At 45.2% G+C, this 14,915-nt stretch overlaps 1 protein-coding gene across 5 annotated transcripts in view; it reads right to left on the reverse strand.

The window, feature by feature from the left end:
* STAG1 (STAG1 cohesin complex component) overlaps positions 1-14,915 on the reverse strand; it is a 195,302-nt gene that overhangs the window by 57,360 nt on the left and 123,027 nt on the right. For all 5 annotated transcript variants that reach the window (XM_089509442.1, XM_089509441.1, XM_089509445.1 and 2 more), the window contains exons 9-11: positions 12,353-12,426; positions 11,667-11,790; positions 491-589 (exon numbers count right to left, since the gene is read on the reverse strand). In XM_089509442.1, coding sequence (XP_089365568.1) covers positions 491-589; positions 11,667-11,790; positions 12,353-12,426 — 297 coding nt within the window. The remainder of the gene's footprint in view (positions 1-490; positions 590-11,666; positions 11,791-12,352; positions 12,427-14,915) is intronic.

Consider the following 14,915-nt stretch of genomic DNA (forward strand, 5'->3'; position numbering starts at 1 on the left):
CACACACACAGAATGTTTCCTGTTACAGAAAGTGAAGAGAGAAGGGGTAGAAAGGGAAAAGAAAATAGATAGAAAAAAGAAATGCATTCGTTTATTTAAAACATGAAAAATTAAAAAGAAACACCCATGTATTCAAAGCTGCTAAGACAAAGCAGTTCATGTACAAAACACATATACAGATCAATTAAGTTATTTATATAGTGTATAGTGCAAGTTAATCAGTTTCCCCAAGTCTATGAAATTAATTATATGAAAGGAAGCTGCTCCATGGAAGCCAACTACTATATATGCACCATGGCACACTATGTCATATAAGTTTCAAAAAAAGCTTTAAAGAAACTTTAAGGTCTAATTAAATTACAGTGTTAAAAACATGTTAATCTCAGATAGCAAGTTTATCCTACAAATGTGAATATCAAGAAACCTTTTATTGTAATGCTAATAAAAATGGCTTTAAGGAAAGATTAGTTTTTACTAATCTTACACTTACCTTAAATCTATTTGTAAATAGCTCCAATTTGGGGAACAACTCTCTGTTGGTGTACAAACTCTGCAAAGCTTTCAGACACTTCAACCTCACTTCACCTTGCTAAACAAAGACAAACTAGAATTTACTGAAATGCACAGGAGAATAAAGCAACATTTTTTAAACAGCTCTTTATATTATTTTGGTGTGATGTCATTAAGTTATTGTCTCTAATTTATCAAGTGCCTTTCAGCATATGCTTGATGTGCCCTACAACACTAAAATCATATTCAAAAATCAGAATTTAAAAAGGATTACTACTTCTTCTTTTTTTAATTAAAAAGGATTATTAATTTTAGCTGGTTCTGTAAACTTTAACTGTTTCTTCAAGTAGTCATCATCTCTGAACTCATATATATGGGTTGTTCTGTGCCCGCGTAGAGCCTTGTTTGGATTTTTAATTTATTTTTTATTTAACAATCCACTGACAACAGTCAATGCAGAGAATCAAATACACAGGATACTATAAGGGTGAAAAATACATTAAAGGCTTATGCTTAAGGTGAAACATCAGAGGTGTCAGCACATCAAAAAGCATCCTTGCAAAAGGGATTTGATGGATAGGAGAACGCAAGAGACCAGCATATGTAGACTATAAAAGGACACAAAGATAGAATAAAGGATTACTAACAAGTCCTTTAATCACTTTCATGTTGTGTGATAATTTTCCCATTAGAAGGGAGCTGCAAACTTTTTCTCGCCAATCTTTCACGAGGGTTAAAATTTGTTTCCAATGTTTCATAATAGTCATTCATTGCAAAGCCCGAGGAAAAGTACTAACTTTGTACTGCAATTTCTTGTTGTCCCTAATAAAGAGGCAGAATAACATCAGCCCTTTACTGAATTTATTGCTTACCGTATATACTCGACTATAAGTTGAGTTCATGTATAAATTGAGGGCAAGTTTTGGGGCCAAAATTATGGATTTTGCTATGACCTGTGGATAAGTCGTGGGTAAAATTTAGGGGCATACAGCAAAGGATCTAAAGGATGAAGCAAAGCCAAAAAATGTCAAAGAACTTACAAAATTCCATCAAACATAACTATGCTTACTCTTAAGACAAGATGGATGAGAGAGTAGAGGGGGTCAGTGCTCCCAAAACAGATTATACTCTTGCTTTTCACCAGGGGATGGTTCCTTCTTTTAAATAAAACAGAATATTTACATTGATCAATGGATAAGTTGACTCATGTTTTTCGGTCAGTTTTTTGACCTAAATTTCTAGACTTATACATGAGTATGTACAGTATTTCTTATGGATATCTGTTAAAATCTGAGTCCAAAAACTTTTCACAATTGGGAAATTAATCTACATATAGATATGTTGTTGTTACCTGATCTCAAGTCAACTTCCATTTATGGCGACCTTGTGAATGAGACATCTCCAAGATCTCCTGTTCTCCACTGCTCTGCTCAGGTCCTGTAAATTCAGCCCTGTGACACCCCTAATTAAATATATCAATCTTGAGTGTGGTCTGCCTCTCTTTCCATGGCCTTCTACCTTCCCTAACATTATAGTCTTCTCTAATGAATCTTGCCTTCTCATGACATGGCCAAAATACGACAGCCTCCACTTCATCATCTTGGCTTCCAGAGAGTGTTCAGGGTTGATCTGTTCTAAGACCCATTTGTTTGTCTTTTTAGCTGTCCACAGTCTCCTCAGCACTCTTCTCCAGCATTACATCTCAAATGAGTTGATTTTCCTTCAGTCTGCTTTTTTCACCGTTCAGCTCTCGCGTCTGTACATGGAGATGGTGAATACAACAGTTTAGACAGTTCTAACTTTAGTGTTCAGTTGTATATCTATACACTTTAGGTTCTTCTCTAGCTCACTGAGGGTGGCCCTTCTCGTTCCCATTCTTCTTCTTATTTCTCAACTGCAATCTCCATTCTGATCAATGCTTGATCCAAGGTAAGAGTATTCTTTGACTATTTCGATTTCCTCATTATCCAGATTGAATTTATGTAGTTCCTGTGTGGTCATTATTTTTGTTTATGTTCAGCAGTAAGCATCTCTGCACTTTCTTCTTTTATCTTCCCAAGTAATTGCTCCAAGTCTATGATGTTTTCTGCTAGTAGTATGGTGTCATCCACATATCTAACGATGTTGATGTTCGTTCCTCCTATCTTCATTCCTCCTTCTTCAAAGTCTAAATCTGCTTTTCTTATGATATTCTCAGCATACAAATTGAACAAATAAGCTGACAAAATGCAGCCTTGCCTGACCCCTTTGCCAATATGGATATAATTACCCTTTAATAGCAATAGCAAGTACATGTCTATACCGCTTATCAGTGTACTTAAGCACTCTTTAAGTAGTTTAAAATGTATCAACTAATTGCCCACAACATGGTAGGTGCTGATTTTAGGACCTATGGAAGGATGTAAGCCACAACCCCTCCAAAATCATGGGATAACTTCCATTACATTTTAGCTGATTTCACAGGTGTTAAATACCACTTACAGATAACCATATGCACATTTTTCTTGGTGTGAGCACATTTACATTCAAAGGACAAAGAGGGCCAAATATGAGACCAGTTGCCATCCAAGGCCTAAAATATACAGGTGAAAAGAAGTGGCTTCCGGACTTGCTGAAGGCTGTTTATATGATAGACAACTCTGACATGGCCAGAAGCCGCGCCAAAGCTGTGATCTCGTCCTTTAGACAGGAGCAAAAAGGAGTCGGGATAATCCAGCCCCTAGCTGCACAGCTTGAGTCTGGCGGTGGTGGCCTGTTTTCAGAGCCGGCTGTACGGTCGCCATGGGCCTGGATCCAGTTGTGGATGGAGCAGCCTTGGGCTTTCGCAGCCATATGCTTTGCCCCTGAGATTTGCATTGCCAAGTCTGTTTCTCATGCATTTCACATCCACTCTTTCACCATAAGATGAGCTTATTAACAATTTGTAAATGTTGGTCACGGTTTCTTTTGGAAGTTTCAGTACATACTGTATATATTCAACTACAGTCGGCCCTCCTTATCCACGGATTTTTTTTATCCAGGGATTCAAGATTTTCCTTTTTATATAAGGGACACCATTTTGCTCTACCATTATATTTAATGGGACCTGTGTATCCATGAATTTTGTTATCCACAGGGGTCCTGGAACCAAACCCCAGAGGATAGCAAGGATTCACTGTATAAGCTGACCTCATGTATAAGTCGAGAGCACATTTTGGGGCCAAAATTATGGATTTTGCCATGACCATGGATAAGTCAAGAGTAAAACTTGGAGGCTCCTTCAGTGTGTGTATGTGTGTAGCAATCAAACACCCAGGACTCTTTTTGCTTGGCTCAAGTGAAAAAGAAACTCTTTGAAAGAGCTATCATGTTACCATACTGTCCTGTAAATAAATCGACTTGGGATTTTGGGGACAATTTGTGGGCATAAATTTTTATACTTATAGAGGAGTATATATGGTAATGATTCAAAATTCACACAGGAACTACATAAATGATTCAATGAGCACGGGGTTCACATTTAGAAACTAAGTGCTTAACAAAAGTAGTGATTTGGTCTAGCTGCAACCAATTAGTATGAACTTCCACAAGATGTCTAGTTAGTGTTTCCTTGCTTTTTAGCTTACCCTGTGTAAACAGATCCCTTATTCTAAAAATCCCCTACCTCTCCTACCCTTTACATTGTGCTGGTTCTTTTGATGAATAAAGTTTGAGGTGGGAGACATAGAGGAGAGAGAGAGATGGGTAAGGAAAGCTTTCTATTTTTTCCAGATTTCCAAACAGTTCTGTTAAAATGGATTATGCAATCCCCCTCAGAATCTTAAGGACAGTGAGAAAAAAGACAGGTCTCTTTCAATTGGTGAATTCTTACTGAGTTCTAAATTCACCCATTTGTTTGTCAGGTCATGCTGAAATAATTGGATACGTTGATTTAACTGAAAGGCTGAAAATTAAATTTTGATATTTAGAATCGCCAAGGTAACCCTTCCCACTCTCCAAAACATTTGTGTCGGACCTCTGCTCCTTCCTTAAGTTCCCATATCCTGCAGTATAGAGGAGAAGTAATCAACAAACAATTACAGTGGGAGGTGGGTTGTATGAGTTCACAGATGATCAATTGAAGAACTACAGTAACAGGTAAGCAACCTGTTCTTCTTCATGTCTCTGTGACTCACACATATGGGTGAATAGTGAGCTAACTCACTTGCAAAATGGGTGTCCATTACTGGCATACCAAAGAAAGAACTGTGCCCCCCAAATTAGCCTCTGCATGTACCTCATGTCCAAACAATAGTGCTTTCTAAGATGAGAGGTTGAATTGAAGTTTCTGCTTTGCAAATGTCCTGGAAAGGGACTTTGGAAAGAAAGGTGCGGATGTAGCCGCAGCTTTTGTGTAATGACTTCATAAGGCTGTAGGCTAAGGTCTCTTGGTAACCTCATAAGCAAGGTGGATGATAGCTGTCATTAATCTGGAGGTGCTGAGCAGGGGTTGGGTGTCCCTTACAGGAGCCAGTGTAACAGATGAGAAGTCTGTTGATCTAACAGAAACCTTTAGTCATATCCAAGTAGAGGGTCAAGGCACACCTCACAGCACCAGGTAGTCTCAGAAGGTGCAATTGGTGATCAAAGAGAACACCAATAGCATCGTGTCCTGAGTGAAATAGAATTATGATACTACCACAAGGAGAAAGGTGATGGCTTTGGGCAAATTCGCCTGCCCATTGGGATGATGTAAATGCTATACAGAAGACTGTTTTGAATGTCAACATATGTAAACAGCCATGGGTTAGAATGGCGGGCCCATGAGAGCATTCAAGACAACCAGTAAATTCTATGATGACACCAGTGTTGATACAAGTTGGCCTCTGAGGTAAGCCTTTACCAGGATGACGACAAAGGGGAGGATAAGCATGCCAGTACAGCTGACAGGACACTTTTAGAGAAGACTGGCCAAGATACTGTTGATATCTGTGGAACATACATGGAGAAACTGTAAGAATGTCCTCAATTTGTAATGGTACACACTTTCTGTGGAAGGTATTCTAAAGGCCTTTATGATAGTAAGCATTCACTCAATAAAGCTTCCCACAGGTGGATGAATCAGGCTATCATTTGAAGCATGCAAAAGTCCAGGTAACTTACTTGACCTTTTCTCTATGTCAAAAGATGTGGGCACTCTGGAAGGTGCCTGAAACAACGTTTGGAGTGGCACATGAGGCGCACAAACCACATCTGAGAAGGCAACCTCAGTGTTATCAGAATGCACTGGGCATAATCATTGATACCTCGCTTGCAAATTACAGATGCTCTCTCGTCAGTTCTTCTTGCCTACAAGGCTCGCTTGGGACAGCTTGTACATGCATACATGCACAGACACATATAGTGTGCTCATTAAGCTTTGGTATTCATTCAACACTGATAGTGTTTTATTTTATGTTTTCAGTGGCCGTTTCAAAAATAGATCTATCACCATTCCTGGGATGTGCAGGAGGGCTACACTGACCACCATGCATTTTGTGAATACCTTGGGAGTGGCAGAAATGTCAAATGGCAGAAACCTGTTCTGGCAGCACTCTTATGGCAAACTGGAGGATCCAACAGTAGGAAGTTTTGATGGCAATGAAGAAATATGCATCACAAAAATCATCAGTCACAAAGCATAGGCAAAATGGAGGGAACTGTTGTTGTTGTAGTTCTTGTGTGCCTTCAAATTGCTTCCTGCTTACGGTGACTCTAAGATCTTATCATGGGGTTTTCTGGGATGAGTGTATATGACTCACTCAAAGTTACCCAGTTGGTTTCCATAGCAGAGCAAGGAATCAAACCTTGGTTTCCAGAGTTGTAAGTCCAATGCTCAAATCACTACACCAGTGATACACTGTATATTACTCTGTTGAGGTGGGTCTCACTCTATTGCTCTTGCTTCCAATAGGGTAGCCACTTCCTGAAGTCGGGGAGGGTGCAATGACCTGGCACTCCTCATCATGGTCACTCCAGAATGAATTCTGGTCTGAATTCTGTGGTCTAGCCTTTTAAGATGATGGCTTGTACTCAGAGTTTAATTGTGACGTTGTGCCATTTATAACAAAAGGAGAGTAGGCGGGACTCAAAAGGTCATGATTACTGTGAAAGCAACAACGGATGGTACTGAGCTTAGTCATAGACACTCCCTAGCACAATCAGAACCCCTCCTCTTATAGTTGGAAGAGTGGGACTTCCCTGCTGGGAAAGATGCCGGGTAAAAGAGGATGACTGAGGGAACAGACAAGAGCAGGGGTAGGCAACCTTTTTGAGCCGGGGGCCGGGTTGGTGTTCCTCAGGCGACTGGGGGGCCGAAGCCGGGGGTGGAGCTTCAACCCTCCGGGGCGGGGCCACGTGCAGGGGGTGGAGCTTCCACCCTCCGGGGCGGGGCCGTGTGCCGGGGGCGGAGCTTCCACCCTCCGGGGGCCAGGCCTCCCCACCTTTACTGGCCCCTGACGGGGCCCCAGGCCCCGTCAGAGACCGGCAAAAAAGCTGGTGGGGGCCACCAGCACTGGAGGGCCCCCTGGAGGGCCCCAGCGACAGCACCGGGCCTCCCAGAGGCCCCCTGCCGTCCCTCGGAGCCCTCCTGGAGGGCCCCAGGGATGGCAAAGGGCCCCCCAGAGGCCCCCTGCCGCCCTCGGAGCCCTCCTGGAGGGCCCCAGGGATGGCAGCGGGCCCCCCAGAGGGCCCCTGCCGCCCTCGGAGCCCTCCTGGAGGGCCCCAGGGATGGCAGCAGGCCCCCTGCCGCCCTCGGAGCCCTCCTGGAGGGCCCCAGGGACGGCAAAGGGTTCCCCAGAGGCCCCCTGCCGCCCTCGGAGCCCTCCTGGAGGGCCCCAGGGACGGCAGCAGCCCCCCTGCCGCCCTCGGAGCCCTCCTGGAGGGCCCCAGGGACGGCAGCGGGCCCCCCAGAGGCCCCCTGCCACCCTCGGAGCCCTCCTGGAGGGCCCCAGGGACGGCAAAGGGTCCCCCAGAGGCCCCCTGCCGCCCTCCGAGCCCTCCTGGAGGGCCCCAGGGATGGCAGCGGGCCCCCCAGAGGCCCTCTGCCGCCCTCGGAGCCCTCCTGGAGGACCCCAGGGACGGCAGCGGGCCCCCCAGAGGCCCCAGCCGCCCTCGGAGCCCTCCTGGAGGGCCCCAGGGATGGCAGCGGGCCCCCCAGAGGCCCCCTGCCGCCCTCGGAGCCCTCCTGGAGGGCCCCAGGGACTGCAAAGGGTCCCCCAGAGACCCCCTGCCGCCCTCGGAGCCCTCCTGGAGGGCCCCAGGGACGGCAAAGGGTCCCCCAGAGGCCCCCTGCCGCCCTCGGAGCCCTCTTGGAGGGCCCCAGGGACGGCAGCGGGCCCCCCAGAGGCCCCCTGCCGCCCTCGGAGCCCTCCTGGAGGGCCCCAGGGACGGCAAAGGGTCCCCAGAGGCCCCCTGCCGCCCTCGGAGCCCTCCTGGAGGGCCCCAGGGACGGCAAAGGGCCCCCCAGAGGCCCCCTGCCGCCCTCGGAGCCCTCCTGGAGGGCCCCAGGGACGGCAAAGGGCCCCCCAGAGGCCCCCTGCCGCCCTCGGAGCCCTCCTGGCGGGCCCCAGAGACGGCAGCAGGCCCCCTGCCGCCCTCGGAGCCCTCCTGGAGGGCCCCAGGGACGGCAGCGGGCCCCCCAGAGGGCCCCTGCCGCCCTCGGAGCCCTCCTGGAGGGCCCCAGGGACGGCAGCAGGCCCCCTGCCGCCCTCGGAGCCCTCTTGGAGGGCCCCAGGGACGGCAGCAGGCCCCCTGCCGCCCTCGGAGCCCTCCTGGAGGGCCCCAGGGACGGCAGCGGGCCCCCCAGAGGCCCCCTGCCGCCCTCGGAACCCTCCTGGAGGGCCCTAGGGACGGCAGCGGGCCCCCCAGAGGGCCCCTGCCACCCTCGGAGCCCTCCTGGAGGGCCCCAGGGACGGCAGCAGGCCCCCTGCCGCCCTCGGAGCCCTCCTGGAGGGCCCCAGGGACGGCAGCAGGCCCCCTGCCGCCCTCGGAGCCCTTCTGGAGGGCCCCAGGGACGGCAGCGGGCCCCCCAGAGGCCCCCTGCCGCCCTCGGAGCCCTCCTGGAGGGCCCCAAGCACGGCAGCGGGCCTCCCAGAGGCCCACTGCCGCCTTCGGAGCCCTGCTGGAGGGCCCCAGAGACGGTAGCGGGCCTCTCAAAGGCCCGCCGCCGCTGCCGCCGCGGCCACCCATCGCGGCTTTTCGCCGCTCTGGGCGCCGCCATTTTGGGCGGCAAAATGGCGGCGAACTCTCGCGCGACCTCCCCAAGGTCGTGCGAGATTTCGCCGCCATTTTGGGTGAAAAATGGCGGCGCCCATAGCCCCAGAGGCCGCTCTGGATGCCGCCATTTTTTCACCTAAAATGGCCGCGAGGTCGCGCGAGACTTCGCCCGGCGCCCAGAGCGGCAAAATGCTGTGACGGGCGGCCGCGGCGGCAACGGGAGGCAGGGGCCGGCCGCCAGGCCTCCGTGGGCCGCATCCGGCCCGTGGGCCGGAGGTTGCCGACCCCTGGACAAGAGAATCTTTGAGGATAGGACTAGGTCTGAGAATGATAAGTTTGGTTTATGACAAGCTGTCTGTTTCATCTTGCAGTCATGACTAAATTTGTTGTCAGGGGACTCATGGAAGAGTCCCTCCTAATCAAATGGAAGATCTCCCATCCTTGCCTTTGTGTCCAATCCTTTGTGTCCTGACAGTCTGAGCCATGCATGGCAATGAAGAGATATGATGGAAAAAGTTCTTTCCAGCCTATGTGCTTTAGTATGACAGCCTACTGATACTTTACAGTTCTTCTCACACACTTTCAAAAAGGACAGAGCCCAGCCTTTCCCACAATACCAGCTGATAGGCTCCCATGAAGGCTTGGTAATTTACAATGCAGAAGGAAAGGACAACAGCAGTTTCTTGCAGATAAGCTGATGGCCCTGATGGCCTTCCTTGTCTTAAGGGGCAGATTGTGCTGCTTTCATGACTGAATTTGACACCATGTATCGAAGTGGAAGGTGCACTTGTCTTACTTGACTTGAAAGAGGTTTTCCACTCAACAACATACAGACAAGACTGAATACAGATAATGCCAGGACTGGACTGCCAACTTGAGGAGTGGCGGATCATGACTGGATCAAGATCATGATTAGAAGTGCATATTTGTCTAGAAAAGCAGGTCTTTCACCTCCAGACACAGCACCATGATTATGATTATGACCATAATTACCATGATTAGTTTATCCAAGTAGGACTGAGTATAGTCTGAGGATGACATAGGCTGCATCACATCCACTGCCACATCCAGGGAGACATACTGTTTCCTTGGATCTGTCTGAGGAAGTTGTAGATTCATATTGCACATTGCTGGGTTCACGGGCATTTCCTTGCAATGGAGAGGAATGTTTTGCTATTGGATCTGAGGAGGTGGTAGTGATGCAAAGACAAGTATGGGAAACGGGAACAGTTGGTGGATCAGTGGTAGCCAGGCCCAGGGATTGGGCACAGAATTGTTATCTACAAAAAGTTGAAGCTGTTCACAAGGTCAAAGATGTGGGCACGATAACAGTGGGAGTTGTGGTTGTCACAGAAAGACCTTGATAGTGTACGCCAGCCTGTTTGAAGAAGCAGGAATGAAACTATGCCAGATAGTTTGGTGACTGCGGACTGGTTATCTTCATGAATCCTCATGTGAGCACTGAGGATGATGCTTTAGAGTATCCTGTTGGGATAATAATGACAGAAAGGGAGAGTGCAGCCCTTTCTAGAGGACGCAGGGGGTGCAGATTGTACCAGGTGACACCACAGAGGGGGTGTCATCCAGTGGGGTGGTACATCTGGCACAGCTGCTGGGTGAGAGAGAAAGGGCGTCATTTGCCCAGCAGTGACGACAGTCCCTTTCATTTGGGCTTTGGCACAGCTGCAGCCATGCCAGAGCCCGAATGCATCTCTGGGGGCCTGACACTGCCCCCTCCAGTGGTGGTGGCTCGTGGGGGGACAGCAGTCACTTCCCTGGTACACCACTGGAAAGGGCCCCACTGGATCTGAAGTGCACTGGCAGCATTGGGTGACTTGGTGGAAAGTGGCAAGGTTTCCAGTAGTAGGGAATGTGTAGGAAGTCTAGTCAGGTATACCTCAGTTAAGAAAGCAGATGTGTTCCTGGTTTTTCTTTAAAACGAACTTTGATACCAGAAGTAGAAATAACATAGAAAGAACAGGGATATATTCCTGCACCACAAAAAGAGCAGTTCAAGATGTTGCAGCAAATCTTTTATCCAAAACTAATATGCACACTTTAAATAAAACAACCAGGTCAGGTCAAGTAAACCTTGTATAAGTAAAAAAAAGATATTCTGAATGCCAGGGGAGGTGGTTGAGTGGGTTTTTGTGTTTTCCCTTTTTGGTACAGAACAATCCATATGTGTGAGTCATGGAGACCACAAAAAAGTATGACATACAAAACACACTGCATTCTAGGTATATTGGATTATCATAACATAAAAATCCTACTGTCCTAGGCTTCTCTCATTTGGAACTTTAGAGAGCTGTCATTTTCATTGTCTGGGTGTTACATTCTACTACCCAACAAGCAGCATTATTAGCATAATTACTGGTATACATTACATCTTCAAATGTTACTTCTTCTCAAATTAAATCACACAAAACCTTAATTAAATGTTATTTTATATCTTATAATAATACTTATTAAGACTGGCTATTCAACTGTTGGATTGTGAGTGGAATATAAAGAGCATGGTGTTCTACTTGCAATGGCTTCTACATATTAACAAAAGGTTGTCTCCATTTTCAGATAAGGAGGTGAAAGTGCAAGCCTGTGATTTGGATCCAAGCTGCAGAAGTCTGTCAGCAGACACTAAGCAGAATGCTTTTGCTACAGGTGTAATTCTAATTAAAGAGTAAAAGCAAAGGGGGCATTAAAAGAAATCCCCAGAGGATTTTGGACCAGAAAGGTGAGGAGGTAGAACTTATGATAATATTTATGATAATATCATATATAAATTAACCAAACAGAACTAATGTAATTAAACTGAACCATCACAATTAACATAACTTGAAAGAAATCTAGGAAAGCATTTTTTCTTTTAATCAAAAGAGAACAAAACATGAGAAGAGATTATGTTTCATTAGCAGATCCAGATTACAGCATAAAGCACTTACTCTGTCATGAAGTGTCCAACCAACATATTTTAAGTAACTATCATTCAGGAAGGCATCACTGTACATTTTCATCCATACTCCAATTTCTTCAATACAAACAGCTCTAATTTCAGCAATAGCATCACTGTGAAAACAGGCGAAAATAGTTTGCCTGCTTACTTTATTTTGTGTGAGTATAAAACCACAACATTCTGTGCAATGCTACCTTTATCTGTTCTCCACAAACTAGAGCATTCTGAACACTCAACTATTCTTCTCCTTTAAAATGAAGACCATTCTTTCTCCCTTGCTACCTGTTACACACTGAACTCTGAGAATCCACATCTCTTGCTTTTCAAAATCAACCTGTTCCATAAAGCCTTTGGCATAATTCTTTAGACGACATATCCTACTCGCCCTAAGCCTGCATAATTGAAATTAATACATATCCTTTTTGATTCATTTCTTTTTCACTGTTGCTCCCTCCCCAAGTTTAATTTTAGCCAAAAACAATGAACGTTTTTCATGGTTTATTTCATAAAAGGTGCACTTTAATATATTAATGAGCTTCAGATATTTTAAGAGAGACGCCTCTATAATATCTGGATTCTCAAAATGTTTCTTCCATATATTCATACCTTTTAAGCTATCAGAAAATCTATTATCCACTTTGACTAGACCAAAGAATGCCCTTACTTCCCACTTACCGATATCTATGGACAAAAATACCCTTGAAAATGGAATTCATCATATTTTCAATTTCATCCTGATTTTCTTGCAGCTGAAATACAAATTATTTTTATTTAAATATTTATAAACCTGCATTTTGGTCTAAGTCTGCTCACTTTAAATTTCTAATATTTCAGTAAGACAATAACATATATTTTGTGGATATTTTGTTCCTAATAATGGAAATGGATTACAGGTCAGAGTTTCATGGCTTATCTCATGACAAAGGACATACTGTTCTGACAAACCCTTCTCACTTCACATCGCTACATATAGGTTGAAAATATTTTCTGCCCTGTGCAAGTGTTTGGGGGATCTGCTAAAATACTCTACTCCAGGAGCCTTATGTATCCAGATGCTTTCTGAAACCCATAGGAATTTTTCTGTTGATCCTGGTCAGTACTTACAGTAGTTTCCTAGTTTATCTGTATAGTACATAGATGATCCTGGCTATGGAGGCCTTTGCTCCCAGACACTCTCTCCAAAACAATCTAAAGCTCAAAGAAGAGTAAAAGAAAGTACTGTTTGGAGGTTCTTTTGCTCCTGGATTAAGTATTTAACTATTCTGGATAGGGATGTATTTCCCCCGAAGCCATGTCTTTGCAGATCTGGATGTGGATGTTCTCATGATACTAGTGATGAAAATTGCAAGGACTCATTGTAATGTTCTCTGCTCTGTATGGAGCTGCCCTTGAAGTCTGATCCCACAAACTGGTTTGGAAAACAATCTTAAATTTTGATATTCTGATCCTGAGCCAATTTTGCTCCAACAGCTGTGAAGGCTGCTGGGATGAACTCTGGAACAAATCTGGAACAAATCCTTCTGGCAGGGCTTCCTCTTTCTCACCTCCGTCCGTTAATTTCTGTCCAGCATTCAGCTGCACGCATTATCACATCCGCCCACCGCTCTGACCACATCTCTCCTGTGTTGGCATCCCTTCACTGGCTCCCTCTCCCTTTCCGCATTCAGTATAAGCTCCTGCTGTCGACATTTAAAGCCCTCCATGGACTGGCCCCTCCTTACTTATCAGACCTTCTTTCTCCTCACCTTCCCACTAGGGCCCTCCGTTCTGGTAGTCAAGGTCTACTGTCCCAGCCCAGGATTTCCTCTGCTCCATCTCGGATTTGCCCCTTTTCACTCGCTGCCCCTCACTCCTGGAACCTTCTTCCCCCGCGAGCAAGAGCCATCACTTCTTTAACCAGCTTCAAAACGGAGTTGAAGACCATCCTGTTCAGGGCAGCGTTCCCAGGCATTGCATAACTGTCACTTGCTATTTGATGTTCTTTTGTTGCCTGTTTTATTGAATCATTTCCTATATTGCTATGTATTTTACATGTATTATCCTACTAGAGAGGCCCCTTCCCCACCATCACTCCCTTTGTTTCGTGTCTTTTTAGATTGTAAGCCTGAGGGCAGGGAACCGTCCAATTAAAAAGATTGTATGTACAGCGCTGTGTAAATTTACAGCGTTTTATAAATAAAGCTTAATAATAATAATAATAATAATAATAATGAATTCTTGCTTCAGAAATGTGAAGTCCCATACCTCTCCACTATCACTGGAAATGAATTAATAATAATAATAATAATAATTATTATTATTATTATTATCCCGCCCCTCTGCACAATACAACCGGGGCGGCTTACAGCATTAAAATATACATTCCATAACATAACCCCCAATCCCATCCCTCCCTTACAATACAATTAAACCAATTACAATTAAAACATACTTAAAAACAGTAACAATAATAACAGATGGACATCAACAAGATGGGTCTTCATTTGGTGGCTGGGTTTCTCTTCAGAAAAGGCCTGCCCAAACCTCTCCCGTTTTCAGGCTTTTGGGCAGAATTGGACAAATGTATCTTCTCCCTTCTGAGACAAACCTTTTCAAATTACAGGTAGGTGTCCAACTTTTTGTGCAAAAGCATCTAAGCATCCTTAAATTGCTGGTGCTCAATAGGGCCTAGCTTATTGCTCTGGAATTATTATTATTATTATTTTTGAGACAATCTATTTTAAAATGATATAAATACTAGAGGAGCCCTGAGAGAATACGCCTGCAACATTCCAAAGAACAGGTTTCAGATAGAAATAGGGTAGGCACTTTTCAAATGTTGCAGATGTAAAGATGAAAAGTACCTTTAGCAGTTGCAACTTTTGTATTTTGAAATGTGTCTGGTTATCTCCCCCCCCTTTTTTTTGTCAATTTGTTTCCATTTCCAGATCTACTATCATTTCCCTCATATTCATATTCATGTCTCTATTTCTTGTCTTCTCTAATCAGTGATGAATACCATTTGTAATTTTTTGTATAAGAGTGAGACATTTATGCCACAGTTGGTATTTATCATGGATAAGGAGTAACTCAAAAGGCAATAGCCAATGGTTTGTAATATCATTATTTCTTTTCTTATTTATGAAGCATCAGTGTGTTTCTTTTTTCCTAGTTTTCTTGACATAGATGTTGGATGGACATGGTTATGCCATTCATATTGCACTTTGGTTAACTGTTATACAAGCTTTTTTTTCTTTCA

This window comes from Sceloporus occidentalis, unplaced genomic scaffold (genome assembly GCF_023333645.1).
Source record: "Sceloporus occidentalis isolate IW3139 unplaced genomic scaffold, rSceOcc1.0.p SCAF_2, whole genome shotgun sequence".
NCBI lineage: Eukaryota > Metazoa > Chordata > Lepidosauria > Squamata > Phrynosomatidae > Sceloporus > Sceloporus occidentalis.